The sequence below is a fragment of the Erythrolamprus reginae genome, chromosome 3 (assembly GCF_031021105.1).
Source record: "Erythrolamprus reginae isolate rEryReg1 chromosome 3, rEryReg1.hap1, whole genome shotgun sequence".
In the NCBI taxonomy this organism is placed as follows: domain Eukaryota; kingdom Metazoa; phylum Chordata; class Lepidosauria; order Squamata; family Dipsadidae; genus Erythrolamprus; species Erythrolamprus reginae.
The window spans coordinates 135,666,161-135,693,243 of record NC_091952.1 but is presented as its reverse complement, the minus strand read 5'-3'; the positions used below and the strand labels follow the sequence as shown (position 1 = coordinate 135,693,243).

At 45.5% G+C, this 27,083-nt stretch overlaps 1 protein-coding gene across 9 annotated transcripts in view; it reads left to right on the top strand.

The window, feature by feature from the left end:
- Nucleotides 1-27,083, top strand: part of LOC139164521 (dimethylaniline monooxygenase [N-oxide-forming] 4-like) — a 46,607-nt gene that overhangs the window by 3,041 nt on the left and 16,483 nt on the right. For 4 of the 9 annotated variants that reach the window (XR_011558630.1, XM_070746773.1, XM_070746769.1 and 1 more), the window contains exons 2-6: nucleotides 5,426-5,595; nucleotides 8,380-8,568; nucleotides 9,613-9,775; nucleotides 24,147-24,289; nucleotides 26,637-26,836. Coding sequence is in view for 8 of the 9 variants with exons in the window: in XM_070746773.1 (XP_070602874.1) it covers nucleotides 5,464-5,595; nucleotides 8,380-8,568; nucleotides 9,613-9,775; nucleotides 24,147-24,289; nucleotides 26,637-26,836 (827 nt within the window). In the remaining variant the exon portion in view is untranslated. Of the gene's footprint in view, nucleotides 1-5,201; nucleotides 5,596-7,364; nucleotides 7,519-8,379; nucleotides 8,569-9,612; nucleotides 9,776-24,146; nucleotides 24,290-26,636; nucleotides 26,837-27,083 lie in introns of those variants that run through there. The other 5 variants (XM_070746776.1, XM_070746774.1, XM_070746770.1 and 2 more) reach the window with 4 other exon arrangements.

The following is a 27,083-nucleotide window of genomic DNA, read 5'->3' as shown; positions in this document are numbered from 1 at the left end:
TTTGAGCTGTTGGGCTTCCATTTTGAGGGAGGTTATTACGTGGACAGAGCTTTACCCACGGGTTGCTCTGTCTCGTGCTCTCGTTTCGAGAGTTTTAGCACCTTCTTGGAGTGGGCGCTCAGGAGGCGCAGTGGTCTGGGCTCGGTCGTTCACTACCTTGATGATTTCTTGGTGGCAGGGCCTGCGCATTTGGAGCAATGTTTTGCTCTAATGCGGGACTTCGAAGCCCTTTGTGCTCAGTTAGGGGTGCCTTTAGCCTCTGAGAAGACCAAAGGCCCGGCCACCAGGATTACCTTTCTGGGTATTGAATTGGATTCAGTGGAGCAATCTTCCAGATTGCCCTTAGAGAAGTTGCTTAAGATCAGAAGAAAGCTCGATGAGGTGCTGGGCTGCCGGAAGGTTACCCTACGGCAGCTTCAGAAATTGGCAGGCATTCTTAATTTTGCCTGTCGGGTGGTTGTTCCTGGTAGGGTTTTTTCCAGGAGGTTGTACGACGCGATGAAGGGGCTCCGTTTGCCCCATCATCGTACCCGCCTTTGCGCTGGGGTCAGGGCTGACCTCGACGTGTGGCGGGATTTCTTGGTCAGGTTTAATGGTTTGTCTTTTGGAGGCACGAGCTTCTTTTGGAAGCCGAGTTGCAGCTCTGTTCTGATGCCGCGGGGACTTGTGGTTTCGGGGTAGTTTTAGGTGACCAGTGGTGCTGGTCGGCATGGCCTCCGGAATGGAGTGCCTCTTCGTTGGTTCAGGACCTTACGTTCTTAGAGCTCTTCCCCTTAGTAGTGGCCTTAGAGCTTTGGGGGGAGCAGTTTAGGGACAAGACCGTGCACTTTTGGTGACAACCTAGTGGTTGTCCATGTGGTGAATGCCCTGTCCTCTCAGAGCGACAGGGTCATGCGGCTTGTCCGCCATTTTGTGCACAGGTCCTTGTCCCTAAACACGTTGTTTTTGGCTAGGCATGTCCCCAGGGTGGATAACGGGGTCGCTGATGCCTTGTCCCGTGGTCAGTTGTCCAGGTTTCGGACCCTGGCCCCGTGGGCCCGAGAGTCACCAGAGGCGTTTCCCGGCCACCTTTGGAGTCTGGGGGGGCTCCCGGGCGTAGGAGAGTAAAGGTCTGCTGGGCTATGGCCCTCTCTGTGGTGCCTGGCACTCTGGGGGATTAGCAGCAGACGGGTGCAGAGTTCGGGGAGTTCAGGCAGGATACGGGTTACCCCTATAGCTGGCCTGCCCCAGTTGTGTACCTGGCCATATTTGTGTCCAGTTTAGGCAGTGTGGCCTTTCAGTTAGGACTTTGAGGTCCAGGTGGCCGGCCTCGCCTTTTGTCTAAGGCGGGGGCTGGTTTGTGGATTTATGGTGAGTTCCGCATAGTGAAGATGCGGGACGGCTGGCCAGGGCCTTATCGGTGGTTGCTAGGTCCTTTTGGCCTTCCATCTCATTGCCTTAGTCGGGCGGGTTTTGGAGTACAGGGTTTGGCTAGGCCAAGCGTGGATCCAGCCGCTTGTGGGAACGCTCGTTCCGCAGTGGCGCCGCCTCTAGTGCGGTGACGGCGTTCTCGATACTGAGGATTCGGGGATGCCGACCGCCGGCGGTCGGCGGCCTGTTTTAGGTTACGAACGGCCAGCTGAGGGTCCGGGGTAAGATCTTAGGCCAGGGCTCCCTTTGGTCCCCTTCTTTCAACCCCGCCAGGACGCGACCGATGGTGTTGCTTTGGGTCATTGTGCTTCTCCGACCACTCAGCAACAAGGTACCATCGGGGGTGGGGACCCTGCCATCGTGGCGGCTGGGTCCTTGTTGGCTGGCGGGGGAGACGTGGTGTGCGGTGGGACGGGTGTTTCTACTGCTATTGCTGGGAGGGCGGCATTACATTGCTGCGCCCAGGTGGTCCTGGGAGGGCGGCATCCCATTGCTGCACCCAGGCGGTGCTGGGAGGGCGGCATCCCGTTGCTGCGCCCAGTTGGTCTGGGAGGGCGGCATCCCATTGCTGCGCCCAGGCGGTGCTGGGAGGGCGGCATCCCATTGCTGCGCCCAGTCGGTGCCAGGGGCGGCACCCCATTGCTGCGCTCAGAGTTGTGCTGGGAGGGCGGCATCCCATGGCTGCGCCCAGTTGGGGCTGGGAGGGCGGCATCCCATTGCTGCGCCCAGTTAGTGCTGGGAGGGCGGCATCCCATTGCTGCGCCCAGTTGGTGCCGGGGCAGCATTCCATTGCTGCGCCTGGATATGTGCTGGGAGGGCGGCATCCCATTGCTGAGCCCAGTTGGTGCCAGGGGCGGCATTCCATTGCTGCGCCTGGATGTGTGTTGGGAGGGCGGCATCCTATTTCTGTGCCCAGTTGGTGCCAGGGGCGGCATTCCATTGCTGCGCCTGGATGTGTGCTGGGAGGGCGGCATCCCATTGATGCGCCCAGGTGGTGCTGGGAGGGCGGCATCCTGTTGCTGCGCCCAGGTGTTGCTGGGAGGGCGGCATACCATTGCTGCGCCCAGGCGGTGCTGGGCGGGTGGCATCCCATGGCTACGCCCAGTTGTTCGGGGAGGGCGGCATCCCATTGCCGCGCCCCGGTCGCTGGTCTTGCTCTTTGGGCAAGGACCGGTACTGCTTGGGGGTCGGTTGGGGACCCGCCAGGCTTGCGGAAGCCTGCGGTGGCTTCACTCTGTGTGGCCCGCCACGTATGTGGTGCGGTCTTCGATCCCCAGGGGATCTTTGTGGGTCGCCATTTCCCTTAGGGCCATTCACCGGGTGTAGAGGCAATATGGCCCTGGGAAGGGTAGTCAGGGAATTTAGGTGGGGTTGTAGTGGCCCATCCCCTCATCACTGTAGATCGGCCGTGGCTTTACCGGGCCGATGGCGTTCACCTGTCAGTACAGGGGAACGCCATTTTCTTACAGGACCTGCAGCGGTCTCTGCGTGAGCTGGCGCAGCTAGAGGGGGGAGTTGGGGGGCCAAGATAGAGATCTGACCCCCGCTCCATGGCAGGTTAGGGGCGGAAAACTGGGGGGGGGGTTTAGCAACCGCGCGTTCTCCCTTGGGCATCTTTGGGGATGATTGACAGGTTCTCTGCAAGCTCATGGAGGGAGCGACTGCCTGAGCAGCTGGGGGGAACCTGTCTTTGGGTCCTGCACCTTTAAATTCCCGGATTCGGGTTAGCCGGTGGGACCCCCCTCATGCAAAGCATGGCAGGGTTGCAGGTGATGGAGTGGTCCCTCACCTGGACTTGCATCGAGATACGCCCATGAGTTGCCCAGGAAGTTTTTGCCCTAACGTCATTTCCGCCCTGGAAGTGTTTGTTTGACCCTGCAGGTCCATTTCCGGGTCATGGTTGATTATGCTAATATATGCAAATTTATTGAATAAATTATGCAAATTTATGTTAATAAAAATGACCCAGTTTAAATCCAGCTCTTGTGTCCGTGTCGTTACTCCGTCTCTCCAGCAAATGTCAGACTCCCAAGGTGCAGGGGTCTTAGCTAATCCTGTAGGTTTTGTCTGTGTCCCAGACAAGTTTGAGAGCTAGACCTTTGTTATGTAGAATAGACTGGCACAGCTGGGCCCATTCCTTGATGGCGGGGGGAGGGGCTACTTAAAAGCATGTTTCTCCATTTTCTCATCCAGGGATATTCTAAATAATATTCTACTTTTAAAATGTTTTCTAAAATATGTTATTCTTCTGGAAGGGGAGTAGGTGCTAACTTCCTACAATCCTTCCTCTCTTTTTTAAAAAACACATGAATGCAACACACATTTTTTGACAAAAGATTAAAATTGATCGGGTCAGGAACACTTGATGAGTGCTTTTAATTTTTCTGAGGCAAAGGGGAGGCATTGATAGAGGCAGCAGAAGGATTCCTTCAATGGCTCCCAAAAGGAGAACTTTCAACCATGAAGGTCTAGCAACCAGGGCAAAAGTTCTGAAAGAAATCTACAGTACCCAATATTCCATGCCAATTATTTTCAGATGTTTGATATCACTTTCTGTGAGCTTCCAGACAGGTTTCAAGCAAGCACAGGTCCCAAAATATTTTTCACATAGTTTCCCTTTAAATTACAGGCTGCTGATTTCCAAGGGATGGTTCTTGAACCTGCCCTAGCTTTTACTTTAGTGAATCCAGGATATGTGAGTCCAAATTGAGGTTAGCCAGTGTACAATCCAGGCCTTTTTAGTATTTCCAAAATTACACACAATGAGCTGTGGAGCTCCTTACTCATGAAACTACGGGTGCAACATATCCAGCTTTATGTGGGTAAATTCTGCATTTTTTTTTTGCTGCACCCTTTCCTAATTCTGATTGATTTTATGTTGCAAAATTCAAAATGACTTTAAAATACTTCTAAATGTGTACAGATACATGTAGACTAGTGTATCTAAATGTATGGCATGTAATTCGCTCTGCCTTTCTCAAAATGTGTAGGGTGCAGTTTCATTATGAACTCCCCTACTCAAGAGGCAGGGAAATGCACAAAAGAAGGAACTATCAGTGCTTTGCTTTCAGAATTATTAGAATCAAAACTTTGTCTTTGGGCATATCAATTATCTCTCAGGTTAATTGATACATCATACTAAGTGAAATGTAATTTATTTGATGTGGCTCATCTAGAACTCTAACATATACTCAAATGCAGAACTACCCAACTCAAGAAATAATGAAAGCACAGTTCCCAATTCAAGCTGAGGCTGGACTATATACAATATTCCTCCGGGTCACGGAAATTAATCCAGAATCTACTAAGTGTTGTCTGGATTTCTCCCCAGAGAAAATTGATGCTTACAGAGAATACACAGGAATGGGAGAAAGACTAATGGGTAGGAGTGCAGGAAAAGTCATGCAGATCTTCCAGGAGTAGGTCTGCTGCAAAGTCACACACAAATAACAGAGGAACTATGCTACCATCAGCATTTAACTCTCTGCCTTCCTTTCTGTCTATATTACCAGCAACTATCTGCTAATGCTAAATGGCTTGTAACCCTTCTTGGATAGAGTTTTAGTCACCCCAATACAAAAAAGATATTGAGACTTTGTAAAGAATTAAGAGAAGAGCAACAAAAATTATTAGGGTCCTAAAACATATGAATAATTGCAGGAACTGGGTATAGTTTAGTGAAAACAAGGCACATCCATGACATGATAATAGTATTCCTAAACCTGAACGAAGTCCACAAGTCTTAAAGTTGCCAAATTTGAAAACCTCTGTTCTAGTGTTAAAAGAGGCAAGGGGGAACAGTAATTTGTGTTCCAATATACAATATAAACAGTGCTTGAATTTACCAGACACTTACTGGCAAAGAAGGAGAGAATGCTTCCTGCTTATGCAACTTTACAAGGAAATAATAAAACTATTGCTACAGAATTACAACCTTTGCACTACTAGTAGTGGGTGAGGTTGTCTGTGTCTAACAGATAGTAGTGGGTGAATTAATACTCCTGCAACTTTCTAGGTGCCTCTTCAGAAAAGCCTCTATCCTGACACCAAGGTATGGGACGAAAAGTGGCCATTATTGGGGCAGGGGTGAGTGGGCTAGCCTCTATCAAGTGCTGCCTAGAGGAAGGACTGGAACCTACCTGCTTTGAAAAAAATGATGTCATTGGAGGACTTTGGCAATTCACAGTGAGTAGCAGTAATTGAAATTTAAAATTCTGAATAACAATCCCCCCCCCCCCATTAAACTGTAGTAATTATCCAAGCAAAAACAAAGAAAAACCTCACATGAATCCAAAGACTTTGGAATTTGGGGAGAGGGTATTTCAGTGTGTTGTCGGGCCTCTTTTACTTGTTCAAAGAAAATTTGGTCCCATTAAACTAAAATACAGGACATCGTTGACTTTGGAGACCATTCAAAATTACAACTGCACTGAAAAATGTGATTTGTAACCTTTTTTGATAGATACAACCTTTGCAGCATCCCCATGATCTTGTCATCAAAATTCAGGTGCTTGGCAACTGGCTCATATTTGTGATGGTTGCTTTGTCCCAGGATCATGTGGTCACTGTTTGCGACTTTCTGACAAACAAAGTCAACGTGGAAGCCACATTCACTTAACAACAAGGTTACTAACTTACCAACTGCAGTGATTCCCTTAGCAACTCAAAGTTGTAAAATGGGGCAAATGTCTCACTTAATAACAAAAATTTTGGAGTCAATTATGGTTGTAAGTTGAAGACTATCTACAACTGCTTTGCCCTCCAGAAATTGTGTTGCAATGATTAACGTATTTTTTTAAAACAACACCCATGAAACAATAGGAAGATTCTATAGACCAAAAAGAAAGCAAGAGATAATTTTGCTCTGAACAACAATAAGCTACTGTTGTTAAGTTGTAAGCTAACTTGATTGTGAAGGAAAGAGCTTAGGTGGCACAGTATTTACTGTGCAATACTGCTGCTGACTGCTAATTGCAATTTGGCAGTTCAAATCTCACGGGCTCAAGGTTGACTCAGGCTTCTATAATTCTGAGAGGGGTAAAATGAGGACCCAGATTGTTGGGGGGTAACATGCTGACCCTATAACCTGCTTAGAGAGGGCATTAAAAGCACTATGAAGTGGTACATAAGTCTAAGTGCTATTGCTATATATACAAGAAGCAATATCTAACTACCGACACTGATGTCAGAAGGGGGATACCAAGGCAGGCAGACTAAAGAAAAGGAAATAAGTAAAAGATGAAGCTATAGGAAATATGCAAAAAAAAAAAAGCTGGAGGAAGTATTATAAGCAATTCATTTAGAAAGCTGCCCTTATGCCAAATGCAATCAAGATTTCTGTGTGTCTTTCTTGGATGGGAAGTAAAATATATGAACCTTGTCCAAAGAGCAGATATCTATCACTTCCACCTGGAGACCGGCCCAATCCTTCCAGCTGAACCAGAGCAGAAATGAATAAATGGCCCAGCCCTTCAGAAGATTCTCATCCCTACAGGGCAGTTTGTCTTGGATTTTGTTTACCCCAGACATCACAAGTTCAGAGGCAGCAGTCAGAGATTGTGGGCCTCTTAGAGGGAGGGCTCAAGTGAAAGCTGGTTGAGAATCTGACAATTTCCAATGTTAGCAGGGAGATAAAAACCCTGAATTGCTTACAGGCAGTATGTAAAAATTAGGAGACCTTTCTTTAATTAAGCATTGTTGAGAAACAATGAGAAAAAAAATGCTCTTCATATTGATAATTCCCATGGACTTAGCACCTTCATGCTAAATTTTGTTCATATATGGTTTGGCCAGAGGTGGGTTCCTCCTGGTTCAGACCAGTTCACCTGAAACTATGGTAATACCATGATGGTGGCATAGAATAGGTTTGGTCGATGCCAATCGGTGGAAGACACCATCTTTCTTACATTTAAAAAAAAAATTGGGGGGAACTTTTTTTATTTTGAGCATGCACAGAAGCCAAGGTTTCCAACACTATGCGTGCGGTCACTATCATATTTTTTGCTTTTTTTGGATTTTTTTGGCACTGCGCACACACATGCGTGCAAGGCGCACATGTACCCATGTGGCATGCCCACGTGACACAGGAGGAAGTGAACCTGCAGCAAGGTAAGTTAGAACCCACCCATAGGTTGGAGATATAAAAATTAAATAGAAAATAATAATTAAAATAATAATTATTATTAATTAATTTAAAAGCATCATCCGAAAGACAGATTAAAGGGACCACTAGATCTTTTTCTGCTGTCAGTTTTCTATGTTACTATAATTAATTTCAGGATATACACATTTAACTGGTTGTATGCACATCATTACATGTGGTTGTATGACTTCATTACACAGCTGTTTTTTGATAAATTGAGTGCCACACACATATGAAGCTGTACATGTATGATATATTGTACACTCTCAGATGATGGTGCATCAGTAGAAGGTATTAAAACTTCCTACCATCATATTTTACTAATGTAGCTTAGATATATTAAAACTCCTTTGTAACCTTTCCTGTTTGATGAAGAACAAAGAAACCAGGCATTCTCCACACAGTTTTACAGATAGGAAGCATGTCTATAGACAACAGTGTGTCACAGATATAATTTATGTGTTCTTAAGACTCACTGTACCAAAAAGTGTCCTTTGGAATGTTAAAATGAAACAAATGAACACATAAGCACATATCTAATTAAAATGTAATTGTAGAATATGATGAAAATGCAATGTGATTTTATTTATTTATTTATTATTTACATTTATAAGCCACTCTTTTTGTTATTTAAAGCTGGACTGCTAAGGTAATTAAAATAAAAGTAGCTTATACCTGTTAGTGGTCATCAGAATTAAGCAAAACCAGATTTATCCCGTGGCTAAAGCATATTACATATAAATAGTAAGTTGCATTGCAAAACACTTTCAAAATTGTTTTTAAAGGTTTGTAAACATTTTACTATATTATATACAACCATTTTACAGGACATTCCTGAAAAGGGAAGGACCAGTGTTTACAGATCTGTGATGAGCAACACGTCCAAGGAAATGACCTGCTTCAGTGACTTCCCATTTCCAGAAAGCTGTCCTAACTACCTACATCATTCCTTATTCCTGGAGTATCTCAAGGATTATGCTAAACATTTTCACCTTCTGGACTGCATTCAGTTTAAGGTGAGGGAGGAAATAAATACTTCTGCAATAGCCATAGTAGAAAAGGGCTGTAAATGTTAAGTAGCATCTCAATCACGATTAGAACTCCACTATATTAGAGAGATTCCATAGAACTCTAGAATCATAGGGCTGGAAGGGACCTGCTCTAACACCTAGGCAGCTACCTCTGGGAAACTCTCTACAGTCTGCCTCCTACTCCTATACAGTATTTATTTATTTATTTGAATTTTATTCCAATGTTATCCCAGAAATATAGAATAGAATAGAATTTTATTGGCCAAGTGTGATTGGACACACAAGGAATTTGACTTGGTGCATATGCTCTCAGTATACATAAAAGAAAAAGATACATTTGTTAAGAATCATGTGGTACAACACTTAATGATTGTCATAGGGGTCAAATAAGGAATGAAGAAACAATCAATATTAATAAAAATCTTAGGATACAAGCAACAAGTTATAGTCATACAGTCCTAAGTGGGAGGGAAAGGATGATATGAATGATGAGAAAAACTAGTAGAATAGAAGTGCTGATTTAGTAAAAAGTCTGTCAGTGTTGAGGGAATTATTTGTTTAGTAGAGTGATGGCGCTCAGGGAAAAACTGTTCTTGTGTCTAGTTGTCTTGGTGTGCAGTGCTCTGTAGTGACGTTTTGAGGGTAGGAGTTGAAACAGTTTATGTCCAGGATGTGAGAGGTCAGTAAATATTTTCCCCGCCCTCTTTTTGACTCGTGCAGTATGCAGGTCCTCAATGGAAGGCAGGTTGGCAGCAATTGCTTTTTCTGCAGTTCTGCTTATCCTCTGAAGTCTGTGTCTGTCCTGTTGAGTTGCAGCACCAAACCAGACAGTTAAAGAGGTGTAGATGACAGATATACACATATACAACACTCTTTAAGCGGGTTATATCACATCTTGTAAAAACCTGGAGTTTACACTTTAGATTGGATTAGATAGAAAAGGGGACACACAAAATAATAGCAAAGAAGGGGATGTCATCACTCTATAATGATGCCAAGTTATTTTGCTTTGTTTGCGGGTTATACAAGACTACAGTTTACAGCATCAGAAAACATCCAGATTTCACAACTACTGGACAATGGGTGGTCTACACAGAGGCTAACGGAAAAAAGGCATCCACTGTTTTTGATGCAGTTATGATTTGCAGTGGCCATTTTACAGAACCTAATCTACCCTTAAATTCTTTCCCTGGTGAGTTTTGATCAAATTTGCTAAATACAAATAAGCTAATGTGATTATGGTTCCAGCTATTTTTTAATGGTCTTGCTTTTTTATAATGCCAGGTTGATTTAAAATAAAATAGATAATCCATGATTTGATCATGGGTGAAAAAGTCAAGTGCATTCTTTGTGGAGGGAGGACAAAAATGACCTTTAAATAGTACAGGACACATGCTGGTGACCTTTAGACTTAACAAAGGTAACATGCTGCAAGTTGTGTCTAGTCTAGAAACTTCAGTTTATATATACAGGGGGTGGACAAAACAACGGAAACACCTTGAAAATTCATCAAAATATCTTTTAATATGGTGTTGGTCCACCTTTTGCGGTAAATACAGCCTCAGTTCTCCAAGGTATTGATTCATACAAATTGTGAATTGTTTGCAAAGGAATTTTAGCCCATTCTTCAGTTAAAGCACCCTCCAGTTCTTTTAGAGACGATGGTCATGGAAATCGACTTCTTACTTGAATCTCTAAAATCGACCATAAATGCTCAATAATATTGAGGTGTGGTGATTGTGGTGGCCAGATGAGATGCTGGACTTCATTAGAATGTTCCTCGTGCTATTCTTTAACAATTCTTGCTCTATGGATTGGTGCATTATCATCTTGAAAGATGGCATCCCCCTCTGGAAACAGTTCTTGAACCATAGGATGAATTTGGCCGGCCAAAAGTCCTAAATAGTGATGACTGTTAATTCTTCCATGAAGGGAAATCATTGCCCGGCAGATTTCCAAGAAATAGCACCCCACTGAAGTCTCTTGGCAGTTTATAATATAACAACTGTCTTGATTTTAGACAGTTAAATTAACAATTAAAAGCCAGAAGACAAGTTAAACAAATAAAATGAATTATTAATAATTAAGCAACAGTTATAAACAAAAGTGTGTTTTAAGGACTTTTTAATAAGTTAATAAAAACATCAGGACCCTGAACTCTGTAGAAAAACATTCCACAGAATTGCAGTGTCAGCAAAGATGGCTTAACCTGAGTCAATGCCAAATCAACCCCTGGAGGTAAGCATCATCACTGCTCTCGGCATGATACGGGCTCTTTGCACTTCTCCCAAACCAGTTTTGCTCTTGATATATACACAGGATGGACAAACAAATGGAAACACTTGACTTTTTGGCATCATGTTTGAACATGTTCAAATCAATCAAAACTTGACAGCTTGACAGCTTTAAGAACGTGCTGGAGGGAGCCTGCTTTTGTCAGCTGTAAAGCCAAAAGACTCTTGAAACGCCTGGAAACACCGAGGCACTTGGGGAGGTGGCCAGTGGGAGTGGCTGCTGTCTTGGGGGGGGCGCCCAGCAGAAGCTTTAAGAACGTGCTGGAGGGAGCCTGCTTGTGTCAGCTGTAAAGCCAAAAGACCCTTGAAACGCCTGGAAACACCGAGGCACTTGGGGTGGTGGCCAGTGGGAGTGGCTGCTGTCTTGGGGGGGGCGCCCAGCAGAAGCTTTAAGAACGTGCTGGAGGGAGCCTGCTTGTGTCAGCTGTAAAGCCAAAAGACTCTTGAAGCGCCTGGAAACACCGAGGCACTTGGGGCAGTGGCCAGTGGGAGTGGCTGCTGTCTTGGGGGGGGGGCGCCCAGCAGAAGCTTTAAGAATGTGCTGGAGGGAGCCTGCTTGTGTCAGCTGTAAAGCCAAAAGACCCTTGAAACGCCTGGAAACACCGAGGCACTTGGGGCGGTGGCCAGTGAGAGTGGCTGCTGTTTTGGGGGGGAGCCCAGCAGAAGCTTTAAGAACGTGCTGGAGGGAGCCTGCTTGTGTCAGCTGTAAAGCCAAAAGACCCTTGAAACGCCTGGAAACACCGAGGCACTTGGGGTGGTGGCCAGTGGGAGTGGCTGCTGTCTTGGGGGGGGGCGCCCAGCAGAAGCTTTAAGAACGTGCTGGAGGGAGCCTGCTTGTGTCAGCTGTAAAGCCAAAAGACTCTTGAAGCGCCTGGAAACACCGAGGCACTTGGGGCAGTGGCCAGTGGGAGTGGCTGCTGTCTTGGGGGGGGGCGCCCAGCAGAAGCTTTAAGAATGTGCTGGAGGGAGCCTGCTTGTGTCAGCTGTAAAGCCAAAAGACCCTTGAAACGCCTGGAAACACCGAGGCACTTGGGGCGGTGGCCAGTGAGAGTGGCTGCTGTTTTGGGGGGGAGCCCAGCAGAAGCTTTAAGAACGTGCTGGAGGGAGCCTGCCTGTGTCAGCTGTAAAGCCAAAAGACTCTTGAAACGCTTGGAAACACCGAGGCACTTGGGGCGGTGGCCAGTGGGAGTGGCTGCTGTCTTGGGGGGGGAGTGAAGATTAGTGAAGATTGGACTTAATCCCTGGATAGTTCAATGGATTTGCAGCTGACTGAAGCATAGACATCAGAGAGTTATTGTTAATGGCGAGTATTCTGAGCAGAGTCAGGTTACAAGCGGTGTGCCACAAGGGTCTGTTCTGGGTCCTATTCTTTTTAATATGTTTGTGAGTGACATAGGGGAAGGTTTGGTAGGGAAGGTTTGCCTATTTGCCGATGACTCTAAAGTGTGCAATAGGGTTGATATTCCTGGAGGGGTCTGTAATATGGTAAATGATTTAGCTTTATTAGATAAATGGTCAAAGCAATGGAAACTGCAGTTTAATGTTTCCAAATGTAAAATAATGCACTTGGGGAAAAGGAATCCTCAATCTGAGTATTGTATTGGCAGTTCTGTGTTAGCAAATACTTCAAAAGAAAAGGATTTAGGGGTAATGATTTCTGACAGTCTCAAAATGGGTGAACAGTGCAGTCAGGCGGTAGGGAAAGCAAGTAGGATGCTTGGCTGCATAGCTAGAGGTATAACAAGCAGGAAGAGGGAGATTATGATCCCGCTATATAGAATGCTGGTGAGACCACATTTGGAATACTGTGTTCAGTTCTGGAGACCTCACCTACAAAAAGATATTGACAAAATTGAACGGGTCCAAAGACGGGCTACAAGAATGGTGGAAGGTCTTAAGCATAAAACGTATCAGGAAAGACTTAATGAACTCAATCTGTATAGTCTGGAGGACAGAAGGAAAAGGGGGGACATGATCGAAACATTTAAATATATTAAAGGGTTAAATAAGGTCCAGGAGGGAAGTGTTTTTAATAGGAAAGTGAACACAAGAACAAGGGGTCACAATCTGAAGTTAGTTGGGGGAAAGATCAAAAGCAACATGAGAAAATATTATTTTACTGAAAGAGTAGTAGATCCTTGGAACAAACGTCCAGCAGACGTGGTAGATAAATCCACAGTAACTGAATTTAAACATGCCTGGGATAAACATATATCCATCCTAAGGTAAAATACAGAAAATAGTATAAGGGCAGACTAGATGGACCATGAGGTCTTTTTCTGCCGTCAGACTTCTATGTTTCTATGTTTCTATGGAGCCCAGCAGAAGCTTTAAGAACGTGCTGGAGGGAGCCTGCCTGTGTCAGCTGTAAAGCCAAAAGACTCTTGAAACGCCTGGAAACACCGAGGCACTTGGGGCGGTGGCCAGTGGGAGTGGCTGCTGTCTTGGGGGAGGCGCCCAGCAGAAGCTTTAAGAACGTGGAGCTACGAAGGGGCGATGGAGATAGAGATGTTATCAAGTGGGACTGAGGACTACTGGAGATTGCCCAGGGCACCTGATGGAAACTGGAGCCCCCAGAGAGGAAGAATTTGGGACATTCTCAATTGAGGCAAAGAGACAGAATTTTTACAGTACTGGTCACCGATCTTGACCAGTCCTAGAAAAACCAAACTGTATTTAGACCCTGTGCCCCAATGGACAATTGATTATACCATCAAACAAAATTAATTTATATTAACTTACAATTTTTATCTTATATTTTATATATTTATAATTTTAATGTTTTAGTGTTTTAAATTGTTATTAACTACTATTTTACACTGTTACTAATTTAATTGACTTTTAACATAATTGGGGTTCTAAAGTAATGGATGACTGGGATAAATATACTTGTGGGTATGAGTGGAATGACTGGTATGATTGGTGGGTGGGGGTGGGTGGGGTTATGGTATGGATGAGTTGAGTGATAGTAATGTGAATGATAGGTCTGGCCCACCTGATGCTCGGGAGACAGGAGAGAAAGGGGCATCGATCTCTGGGGTGGCAGGGGGTCGGAATATCCCTGTGTTGCTGGGGAGAGGCAGTTATGGCGGGGGCCACAGAGTTAGCCGTTCCATGGGAACGAGGGATCGTTGCTTAATAACAGTCCCTTGTTCTGGCTCTGTGAGCCCAATCTTGGGTACTGGTGGTGAGTGTAACTCTGGCCCTGGGCTCAGGTTGCTGCTGCTTAATGCCAGGTCGGTGGTAAATAAAGCTCTCCTCATCCGGGATTTGATCCTGGATGAGGAGGCCGACCTGGCATGTATTACTGAAACCTGGCTGGGCCCAGAGGAAGGTGTTCCTCTCTATGAAATTTGCCCAGCCGGGTTTCAGATATGGCATCAACCTCGACCCCAGGGAAGGGGGGGAGGAGTGGCTATTATAGCCAGGGAGAGCCTTTGCCTGCGTAGACTCATTGCTCCGGAAATTGCGGGTTGCGAGTCTCTCTTGTTGAAGTGGGACTTAGGGGTTCAGGTGGGCTTATTTCTCACGTACCTGCCTCCCAGCTGCGTGTCAAAAGCCCTGCCTGTGCTACTCGAGGAGGTAGCCGGGTTGGCGGTGGAGTTCCCCGGACTCATTGTCCTGGGGGACTTCAACCTGCCGTCACTCGGCGAAACCTCTGGGTTGGCACAGGAGTTCATGGCCACCATGACAGCCATGGACCTGACTCAAGTAGTACAGGGTCCGACTCACGAGGGAGGGCACGCACCTGACATGGTATTCCTTTCCGAGCAACTGAGTAATGGTCTGAGACTAAGGGGCTTAGAAGCATTGCCTTTGTCATGGTCAGACCATTTTCTACTACGGCTCGACTTCCTGGCTCCAATCCTTCCCCGCAGGGAGGCGGAACCAATGAAGATGTTCTGCCCCAGACGCCTGATGGACCCAGAGGGCTTTCAGACGGCGCTTGGGGTTATTCCAGAGGCACTCGTCCACAGTTCGGCGGAGTCTCTCGCGGAGGCCTGGAACAGGGCTGCGGCGGAGGCTCTTGACCGGATTGCGCCTTTGCAACCTCTCCGTGGCGTTAGACCCCATAGAGCCCCATGGTTCAACGAGGAGCTCCGGGAGTTGAAACGCCAGAAGAGACGTCTAGAGAAGCGATGGAGGAAGAGTAGGTCTGAATCTGATCGAACACTTGTAAGAGCTTTTATTAAGACTTACAAAGTGGCGCTCAAGGTGGCAAGATGCGCGTACCATGCCGCCTTGATTGCATCAGCGGAATCCCACCCTGCCGCTCTGTTTAGGGTGACCCGCTCCCTTCTCAACCAGGGGGAGTTGGGGAGCCCTTGCAGAGTAGTGCTGAGGATTTCAACATGTTTTTCGCTGATAAAGTAGCTCAGATCCGGGCCGACCTCGACTCCAATTGTAAAACAGAGTCGACTGACAACGAGTCAGTTGAGGTGACTGGGGCACGTACTTGTCCACCTGTCTGGGAAGAGTTTGATCTGGTGACACCTGATGAAGTGGACAAGGCCATTGGAGCTGTGAGTTCCGCCACCTGTTTACTGGATCCGTGTCCCTCCTGGTTGGTTTCGGCCAGCAGGGAGGTGACATGGAGCTGGGCCCAGGAGATTACCAACGCTTCTTTGGGGAGGGGAGTTTTTCCAACACTCTATAAAGAAGCGCTCGTGCGCCCCCTCCTCAAGAAGCCCTCCCTGGACCCAGCCGTACTTAATAACTATCGTCCAGTCTCCAACCTTCCCTTTATGGGGAAGGTTGTTGAGAAGGTGGTGGCACTCCAGCTCCAGCGGTCCTTGGAAGAAGCCAATTATCTAGGTCCCCAGCAGTTGGGCTTCAGGCCCGGTTACAGCACGGAAAGTGCTTTGGTCGCGTTGATGGATGATCTCTGGCGAGCCCGGGACAGGGGTTTATCCTCTGTCCTGGTGCTTCTTGACCTCTCAGCGGCTTTCGATACCATCGACCATGGTATCCTTCTGCACTGGCTGGAGGGGTTGGGAGTGGGAGGCACTGTTCTTCAGTGGTTCTCCTCCTACCTCTCTGGCCGGTCACAGTCGGTGTTAGTGGGGGGTCAGAGGTCGGCTCTGAGGTCTCTCCCTTGTGGAGTGCCTCAGGGGTCGGTCCTCTCCCCCCTGCTATTCAACATCTACATGAAACCGCTGGGTGAGATCATCCAAGGACATGGGGTGAGGTATCATCAATACGCCGATGATACCCAGCTTTACATCTCCACCCCATGCCCAGTCAACGAAGCGGTGGAAGTGATGTGCCGGTGCCTGGAGGCTGTTGGGGCCTGGATGGGTGTCAACAGACTCAAGCTCAACCCGGATAAGACGGAGTAGCTGTGGGTTATGCCTCCCAAGGACAATCCCATCTGTCCGTCCATCACCCTGGGGGGGGAATCATTGTCCCCCTCAGAGAGGGTCCGCAACTTGGGCGTCCTCCTCGATCCACAGCTCACATTAGAAAACCATCTCTCAGCTGTGGCGAGTGGGGCGTTTGCCCAGGTTCGCCTGGTGCACCAGTTGCGGCCCTATCTGGACCGGGACTCATTGCTCACAGTCACTCATGCCCTCATCACCTCGAGGTTTGACTACTGTAATGCTCTCTACATGGGGCTACCTCTGAAAAGTGTTCGGAAACTTCAGATCGTGCAGAATGCAGCTGCGAGAGCAGTCATGGGCTTACCTAGGTATGCCCATGTTTCACCATCACTCCGCAGTCTGCATTGGCTGCTGATCAATTTCCGGTCACAATTCAAAGTGTTGGTTATGACCTTTAAAGCCCTTCATGGCATCGGACCAGAATACCTCCGAGACCGCCTCCTGCCGCACGAATCCCAGCGACCGATTAGGTCCCACAGAGTGGGCCTTCTCCGGGTCCCGTCAACTAAACAGTGTTGGTTGGCGGGCCCCAGGAGAAGAGCCTTCTCTGTGGCGGCACCGGCTCTCTGGAACCAACTCCCCCCGGAGATTAGAACTGCCCATACTCTTCCTGCCTTCCGTAAACTCCTTAAAACCCACCTTTGCCGTCAGGCATGGGGGAATTAAGACATCTCTCCCTGGGCATGTTTAAATTGTGTATGGTATGCTTGTGAGTGTGTCTGTTAGTATATGGGGTTTTCTTTTAAATCTTAAATGTTTTAAACTTGCTCGGATTATTTATGATTTGTTTTCTCTGCTGTGAGCCGCCCCGAGTCCTCGGAGAAGGGCGGCATACAAATCTAAATAATAAATAAGTAAAATAAATAAATAAAATAAATTTTAATGTCTTGTCTTTATCGTCTTGGTCGACCTGTTTGGAGCAAGTTTGACCTGGTGACACCTGATGAAGTGGACAAGGCCATTGGAGCTGTGAGTTCTGCCACCTGTTTGCTGGACCCATGTCCCTCCTGGCTGGTCTCCGCCAGCAGGGAGGTGACATGGATCTGGGTCCTGGAGATTACCAATGCTTCTTTGAGAGAGGGGTCCTTTCCAGCTCTGTGCAAGCAGGCACTTGTGCCCCCCCCCCTCCTCAAGAAGCCTTCCCTGGACCGAGCCATATATAACAACTATCGTCCTGTCTCCAACCTTCCCTTTATGGGGAGGTTGTTGAAAACGTGGTATCGCTCCAGCTCCAGCTGTCCTTGGAAGAAGCCGATTATCTAGGCCCTCAGCAGTTAGGATTCAGACCTGGCTACAGCATGGAAACTGCTTTGGTCACAATGATGGATGAACTCTCAGCAACTTTCAATACCATTGATCATGGTATCCTTCTGCGCCGGCTGGAGGGTTTGGGAGTGGAAGGCATCATTCTATGATGGTTCTCCTTCTACCTCTCTAGTCGGTCACAGTCGGTATTAGTGGAAAGTCAGAGGTCAACTCCTAGGTCCCAACCTTATGGGGTTCCTCAGGGGTTGGTCCTCTACCCCCTGCTGTTTAATAGCTACATGAAACCACTGGGTGAGATCATCCAAGGGCACAGGGTGAGTTACCATCAGTATACTGATGATACTCAGCTGTACATCTCCACCCTATGTCCCCTAAGTGATGCAGTGGAAATAATGTGCTGGTGTCTGAAGGCTGTCAGGCTCAAGCTCAATCCAGACAAGACGGAGTGGCTGTGGTTACTGCCTCCCAAGAACACTTTCATCTCCCAAGAACTTACCCTGGGGAGGGAATTACTACCCACTTAGAGAAGGTCTGCAACTTGGGCATCCTCCTCAATCCACAGCTGACCTTACAACACCATCTTTCAGCTGTGGCGAGGGGGGCGTTTGCCCAGGTTCGCCTGGTGCATCATTTGCGACCCTATTTGGACATAGAGTCTTTGCTCACGGTCACTCATGCCCTTATCACCTCGAGGTTCAACTACTGCAATGCTCTTTACATGGGGCTACCTTTGAAAAGTGTCCGGAAACTTCAAATCATCCAAAATGCAGCCACACAAGCGGTATTGGGCCTTCCAAGGCATGCCCATATCTCAAGATCACTCCATGGACTACACTGGCTGCCAATTGGTTTCCGGACACAATTCAAAGTGTTGGTTATGACCTATGAAACCCTACATGGCATAGGACCAGATTATCTCCGAGATTGCCTTCTGCCACACGAATCCCAGCGTCTGGTGAGGTCCTACAGAATTGGCCCTTTCAGGGTGCCATCAACCAGACAATGTTGGCTGGCGGGGCATGGGGGAAGAGCCTTCTCTGTGGGGGGGGGTGGCCCTCTGGAACCAGCTCCTGCCAGAGATTCACACTGCCCCCACCCTCCTTGCTTTCCGAAAATGTTTGAAGACTTATCTTTGCCACCATGCCTGGGGTCACTAGATCTCTCCCCCCTGACCAATGAATGCGTTTAGAATAAATTATCGATTGAGTGAATGAAAATAGAATGTTTTAGTTTTTAGGATGCTTTTCAAGTTTTTTAAAGATTTTTTTAACTGTTATTAATTGGATGAGCTGCCCCGAGTCCACAGAGAGGGGTGGCATACAAACAAACAAACAAACAAATAAATAAACCAACCAACCAGCCAACCAACCAATCAATCAATCAATCAATCAATCAATCAATCAATCAGCAAAGAAATAAACAAACAAACAAATAAATAAATAAATAAATAAATCTGGAAAGGAACTTGGAGGTCTTACAGTTCAACCCCCTGCTCAAGCAGGAGACCCTATACCAGTGATAGTGAACCTTTTTTGGTTTGCATGCCAAAAAGCAGGCTCTGCGGGGGATCGTGTGCATGCATGCCCACACTCATAATCCCAAGTGGCTCCATACGTGCCTAACCCAGATCTAAGCTCACATGTCCAATAAGGCTCCATGTGTCACTTGTGGCACGTATGTCATAGTTTCACCATCACGTCCTATACTGGTGGCTATCCAGTCTTTTCTTTAAAACCTCCAGTGATGAAGAAGTCATAACTTCTGTAGGCAAGCTCTTCCACTAGTTAATTGTTGTCACTGTTAAGAAGTTTCTTCTTAATTCCACATTGCTTCTCTCTATCAGTGCCTCAAAAAGCATCTGAGAAATAAATCAGATCCCAGTCCAAATCTCTCATCTAAGGTTCAATTTATTAATACAGCCATGTTGGTCCCACCGTTGCCATCCTGATACTAACTTCCTTCCAGTACCCCACCAGGTTAAAGTTGATCCCTTCATCCCCACACCCACAGTTCATCACCAGTCCAAGTGAAGGGATTACATCGACCTCCTCCTTACATCTGCTGAACATAGGATTACCTTGGACTCTAAGAAAGGAACTTGATGTGGCTAGTAACTTTTCCCCTCATGCAACTACCCCTCCCAGTTCCCCTAATACTATTCTACTGTGGCAGGCCAAAGTCTCTAATTCTAAATGATGGCTTTGGCCTGACACACTCCTTGATTGGTTTCTTTCCATTTTTTCTTGTCTTGCCTTCTGGTGCTTTGGAAAATAAGTTGACCTCTCTTCTTTGTGGTAGCCCCTCAAATACTGAAATACTGCTATCATGTCACCCTAATTCTTCTTTTTTCAAGACTGGCCATATCCAATTTCTGAAACTGTTCTTCATAAGTTTTTGTCTCCAGGCCCTTAGTTGTGCTTTTCTGCACTTTTTCCAAAATATCAACATCTTTTTTGTAACGTGGTGACCAAAACTGGATGCAATATTCCACAAGTGATTTTACTAAGGATTTATAAAGCAATATTAATACTTCACATGATTTTGATTCTTTGCCTCTGTTTATACCTCTGTTTATACAAGGATTGTATTAGGTTTTTTGGCTTTTGCTGCACACTGCTGACTCATGCTTAAGTGATCGTCCACTAGGATTCCAAGGTCTTTCTCACAGTTAGTATTTTTGAGCCAGGTTTCACCTAATCTGTACTTGTACCTTTGGTTTTTCCTGCCTATGTGTAAAATTTTGCTTTTCTCCACAATAAATTTCATGTTGTTGGATAAGGTTCATTGTTCAAGTTTGTGAAGATCTTTTTGGATCCCGAGCTTGTCTTCTGGGGTGTTAACTATTCCTGTCAGCTTAGTGTCATCTGGAAATTTTATGAGTTCCCCTCTTATTCCCTTATTTAAGTAATTTATGAAGATATTGAATAATAGAAACATAGAAACATAGAAGTCTGACGGCAGAAAAAGACCTCATGGTCCATCTAGTCTGCCCTTATACTATTTTCTGTATTTTATCTTAGGATGGATATATGTTTATCCCAGGCATGTTTAAATTCAGTTACTGTGGATTTATCTACCACGTTTGCTGGAAGTTTGTTCCAAGGATCTACTACTCTTTCAGTAAAATAATATTTTCTCATGTTGCTTTTGATCTTTCCCCCAACTAACTTCAGATTGTGACCCCTTGTTCTTGTGTTCACTTTCCTATTAAAAACACTTCCCTCCTGGACCTTATTTAACCCTTTAATATATTTAAATGTTTCGATCATGTCCCCCCTTTTCCTTCTGTCCTCCAGACTATACAGATTGAGTTCATTAAGTCTTTCCTGATACGTTTTATGCTTAAGACCTTCCACCATTCTTGTAGCCCGTCTTTGGACCCGTTCAATTTTGTCAATATCTTTTTGTAGGTGAGGTCTCCAGAACTGAACACAGTATTCCAAATGTGGTCTCACCAGCATTCTATATAGCGGGATCATAATCTCCCTCTTCCTGCTTGTTATACCTCTAGCTATGCAGCCAAGCATCCTACTTGCTATCCCTACCGCCTGACTGCACTGTTCACCCATTTTGAGACTGTCAGAAATCATTACCCCTAAATCCTTTTCTTTTGAAGTATTTGCTAACACAGAACTGCCAATACAATACTCAGATTGAGGATTCCTTTTCCCCAAGTGCATTATTTTACATTTGGAAACATTAAACTGCAGTTTCCATTGCTTTGACCATTTATCTAATAAAGCTAAATCATTTACCATATTACAGACCCCTCCAGGAATATCAACCCTATTGCACACTTTAGAGTCATCGGCAAATAGGCAAACTTTCCCTACCAAACCTTCCCCTATGTCACTCACAAACATATTAAAAAGAATAGGACCCAGAACAGACCCTTGTGGCACACCGCTTGTAACCTGACTCTGCTCAGAATACTCGCCATTAACAATAACTCTCTGATGTCTATGCTTCAGCCAGCTGCAAATCCATTGAACTATCCAGGGATTAAGTCCAATCTTCACTAATTTATCTATCAGCTCTTTATGTGGAACCATATCAAAGGCTTTGCTGAAGTCCAGGTAGGCAATATCCACGGCACCACCTTCATCCAACACCTTTGTGACATAGTCAAAGAAATCAATGAGATTAGTCTGACATGATTTGCCTTCAGTAAAGCCATGCTGATTTGGGTCCAATAAGTTATTGTTTTTTAGGTGCTGATTTATCCTCTTTTTGAGTAGAGTCTCCATCATTTTAACTACAACTGATGTCAAGCTAACTGGCCTGTAGTTACCAGCTTCTTCTCTACTGCCCTTCTTGTGAATAGGCACAACACTGGCCATTCTCCAATCCTCAGGAACTTCTCCTGTTAACAAGGATTGGTTAAATAAATCAGTCAGGGGGGTAGTAATGACAGATCTGAGTTCTTTAAGAACTCTGGGGTGGATGCCATCTGGACCCATTGCCTTATTTATCTTTAATCGTTCAAGTTCTTCTAAGACATCGGCTTCTAAGATCACTGGAGCTGAATCCGTACAGCTGGAAGCAATGCTATATCCCTCTATAGTATTAAATACCCCATTGCTTACTTCCCTACATATAGATGTGGTACCAATAATCTAACAAATAAGGACTACACATTGAAAATGGTTTGTCACTATTAATTTTTGGAGCTATCCTTGATCAGACTAAAATCACCTTTCTAGTTTTGGCATGTATAATTTGAAAAAGAAATAGCCAGTGGTAAAGGACGGAGTGTTATAGGGTAACACTCTGGGCAAAAAGCATTTTTATTACATGTTCTTGCAATATGAGAATTGCTATCCTCCCCATATCCTTGCTTATTTTCAATGGGAAGAATGGTGTTTTTTAAAAAAAAAAAAAATTCCCATGAAGAACAGCAGATTCAGAAAGCAGAGAGGCAATTATAATAGGAATTACAGTAGGGATAAAGACCTAAAGCCACCTTATTTCACCTTTTGTCTTAGAGTATCCCATTTTCCCCCATGGTAGCCATTTATGTTCTCAAAATTGCACAATTCCTATCACATCTTTTTGGATTTCAATCTTTTCATAGATGAGAGATGGGTCATTACAATAACTATTTGAGGCAGAATTATTAAATGGTATTAGAGACAATAAAACAAGTTGCCCTGTTACATGGAATGAAAACAGAAAAAAATCAGTCCCATTTACAATTGAATAAATTTAAGACCAGGACTATTTAGCCCTGCATGATATTGCCAATAGACTCAATCAAGTGCTTCTCTTATGCAGAATATCAAGAGCATCAATATAGAAAAGGACATTTTAAGATGTTGCAGAGAGGTACTATATTTGCACAGATAGAAGCAGGGGTGAGCTACTCCCTGGACACGGGGGGGGGGGTGCAGTGGGGTAGCGAAAATGGAGCTCCACCCCAGAGCACCCAATTTTCACTGAAAGATATTGAAAGCAAATGCAGGAAAGCATGCATAAGCTACACCCACAGTGTGGTAGACAAATATTTGGTAGGCCTTCACTATACAGAAGCCCATTTGAGAGGATAAATGGGCAGCCATTTTTGCATACAATTTAAAAATGGGGCTGTGTAGCTGTCTCTTGCTATAGTACACTATTTCCCCTAACTCTCTTGGTAGATAGCCTCTGAAATATATAGATACACAGATACCCATGTGTGTATGTGTGTGTGGATAAACATTGTAAAGTTTTATTGTCAGGGAGAAATATCTCATGAAAACTGACACTGTCTTCTCTGTCATTTTACAGGAATTGAAAATTTTAAAGGTCATTACATGCATACATGATACTTGGTGTTGGGAATCATTTTGGATTTCAATTTTTTTATAGATGAGAAATGGGTCATTACAATAACTACATACTTGAGGCAGAAGAATTAAATGGTATTAGAGACAACGAAACAAGTTGCCCTGTTACATGCAAAGAAAACAGAAGAAAAGCAGTCCCATTTACAGCTGAATAAATCTGATAATGTCAGGGCTTCAGTAGACTAGGACTTTTTAGTCCAGCATAATATTGCCAGTAGATCCAATCAAATGCTTTTAAAAAGCTCTTATGCAGAATATCAAGGGACTCAATGTATGTAGAAAAGGATATTTTAAGGTGTTGCAGAGAGCTGCTATATTTGCACTCACAGATGCTTTGAAGCCCATTTGAGATGATTTTATCCAAGGTTTTGGGCAGCCATTTTGCATACAATTAAAAAATAGGGCCATGTAGACATCTCTTGCTATGGTAAGTATTTCCCCTAACTCTCTTGGCAGATAGACTCTAATAGATAGAGATAGATAGATAGATAGATAGATAGATAGATAGATAGATAGATAGATAGATAGATAGATAGATAGATAGATAGATAGATAGATAGATAGATAGATAGATAGATATGGATGGACGGACGGACGGACGGACGGAGGGACGGACGGAGGGACGGACGGAGGGACGGATGGACGGACGGACAGATATATATGAATAAACACTGAAAAGTTTAATAAAGAATCATTGGCACTGTATTGAGTAGCTGATAATAATGAAAAGAAACTGTTTTATTGTCAGGGAGAAATGTCTCATGAAACGCGACATTGTCTTCTCTGTCATTTTACAGGAATTGAAAACTTTAAAGGTCATTACATGCATAGCTGGGAATACAGAGATCCCAAAGGGTTGGAGGGTAAAAAAGTTCTGATCCTTGGTGCTGGGAACACTGGAGGCGATGTTGCCGTGGAAGTGAGCCGCACAGCTGCCAAGGTATCGTTTGCTGAATCAATGACTGCAATGCTCCTACTTTTTAGTAGGAAATAAGTGGTTTTATCTTGGAGTCACCATCATCATCGCACAATATCAATTTTTAAAGAGCAGAGTCAGAAGCAGTGAAGTATGGTTTTGCCATATCTTTAGTGCCTACTTGATGTTCTTTCACTCTTCCTTTCATGAGGAGTCATGTGCTAAGTGCATGACAAGTAAACATTAAGTAGAACTTTTATTACTACAGTATTTTCTTCTGAGTTGTTGACTATGACTGGCATAGCTATTTCAACAAAGTTAGTCTAAGCACATGCATCTCCTGAAATCTTTCGTTTTATTTGTTTCTATGGTGTTACTTTAGTTGTTTTCTATTTCCTCCAAGTATAGGTCTAAAGGCTTTGTTCAGAAAACTAACAAAAGGCCTGGTAGCTGATAGATATCACCAAAATGTTCCTGTTTTAAAACATCATAATGATGCAATCAAATGTTCCTTGACTTACAACCATCCGTTTAGCGACCATTCAGTTACAATGGCATTGAAAAAAGTGACTTATGATCATTTTTTACACTTATTATCATTGCAGCATCCCCATGGTCACATGATCAGAATTTGGATGTTTGGCAACTGGTTCATATATTTATGATGGTTGCAATGATCAACTTTTACAGAGAAGCAAAATCAATGGAGAAGCCAGATTCACTTCACCACCTTGTTACTAATTTAATAACTGCAGTGTTTCATTTAATAACTATAGCAAGAAAGATTGTAAAATGGGACAAAACTCACTTAAGAGCTGTCTCACTTTACAACAGAAATTTGGTCATAAGTCAAGAACCAGCTGTAACTTATTTCAGAATTATTGCCCCTCCTGCACTGCTTTCTAATTATTTCTTGAAAATACAGTGATCCCCCGTTTATTGCGTCCCCAACCATTGCGAACAGGGTACTTCGCTATTTTTCAACCCGGAAGTCAAAATACCATCTACGCATGCGTGCCCGTGGGCACGCATGCGTAGATGGCAACCGGGAGATCAGCTGTTGGGCGGCTTCCCTGAGTCTTCCCCCTCTTGCTGGCGTCAGCGAGGAGTTTCCCCACCGCCCACGCAAACTCCTCGCTGCCGCCCGCCCACGCCGTTCATTCTCGCCGCACGGGCCCGTCCACGCTGTCTCTCGGCGCTTTCGAGCTGAGTCCGGGAGCGAGTTCGCTCCCGGACTCAGCACGAAAGCGCCGAGAGACAGCGCCAAGGAACGGGCCTGTCCACGCTGTCTCTCGGCGCTTTCCAGCTGAGTCGGGGAGCGAGTTCGCTCCCAGACTCAGCACGAAAGCCCCGAGAGACAGCGTGGACAGGCCCGTTCCTTGGCGCTGTCTCTCGGCGCTTTCCAGCTGAGTCGGGGAGCGAGTTCGCTCCCGGACTCAGCACGAAAGCCCCGAGAGACAGCGTGGACAGGCCCGTTCCTTGGCGCTGTCTCTCGGCGCTTTCCAGCTGAGTCGGGGAGCGAGTTCGCTCCCGGACTCAGCACGAAAGCCCCGAGAGACAGCGCCAAGGAACGGGCCTGTCCACGCTGTCTCTCGGCGCTTTCCAGCTGAGTCGGGGAGCGAGTTCGCTCCCGGACTCAGCACGAAAGCCCCGAGAGACAGCGTGGACAGGCCCGTTCCTTGGCGCTGTCTCTCGGCGCTTTCCAGCTGAGTCGGGGAGCGAGTTCGCTCCCGGACTCAGCACGAAAGCCCCGAGAGACAGCGCCAAGGAACGGGCCTGTCCACGCTGTCTCTCGGCACTTTCCAGCTGAGTCGGGGAGCGAGTTCGCTCCCGGACTCAGCACGAAAGCGCCGAGAGACAGCGCCCCCCGGACCCCCAACCCGGGTTTGGGGGGCTGCTAGGAAGCCCCCCATGCCGGCGGCAAACAGCCGCGCCGCCCCCAATCTTCGGCTCCTCGCTAGCGCTGTGGGAGTAAAAACACCGTCTGCACATGCGCAGATGGTGTTTTTACTTCCGCATCGCTACTTCGCGAAAACCCGCTCGTTGCGGGGGCTCCTGGAACGGAACCCTTGCAACGAGCGGGGGATCACTGTATTACCCAAAATTTTTATCTTGCCATATTCTGTAGCCTCTATGGATTATTAGGTCTTATTATTCTCACATCCTTAGTCGTAAGCCTAAGATAATATTGCTCTTCCATACTATGTGTCTCCATTGGATATTATTTTAATGTTTTTGTTTTAGTAACACTGTCTACCTTACCAGAGGATTTAACCTCCTTTTTGCTTTTTACTTCAAGACTAGATCACTTCCCACTCATCATTATTTGGAGTGGTCCTAGGAATGCTCTTTTCAGTTTTTCGCCCCTTAGGTCTTTCTCAGCACCAGAAATGGAGCCTGGGTAGTAAGTCGAATGTCACAAGCTGGCTGGCCTGGAGATATGATCTCCCAAACTCGATTTCTAAACTTCATTCTAAGACTTCTTCCTATCAGCATTAGAGACAAGTTATTGGCAAAGAAATTCAATCAATGGTTTAACCATAAGAATTATGGATTGATCCCTATTAAAAGGTAATCTCTTTTACTATGCATTACAGTATATTTGCAAAAATGCTTAGAAAAGATGAAGTCTGCTAGTAAGTAAAAACTAATTTGCTATTTGCAAGACAGAGGTCTGTTGTCAAATTTTCTTTTCCCAGTGCTTTTTTTAACAAACTTTCTTCTTCATATACTGTTAAAATAGCTAGTTATTTGCTGATTCTTGAGCATTTCCCCAAAGTGTTCTGCGAGCTATGTTTCTGGAGAATTCTCAAATCCA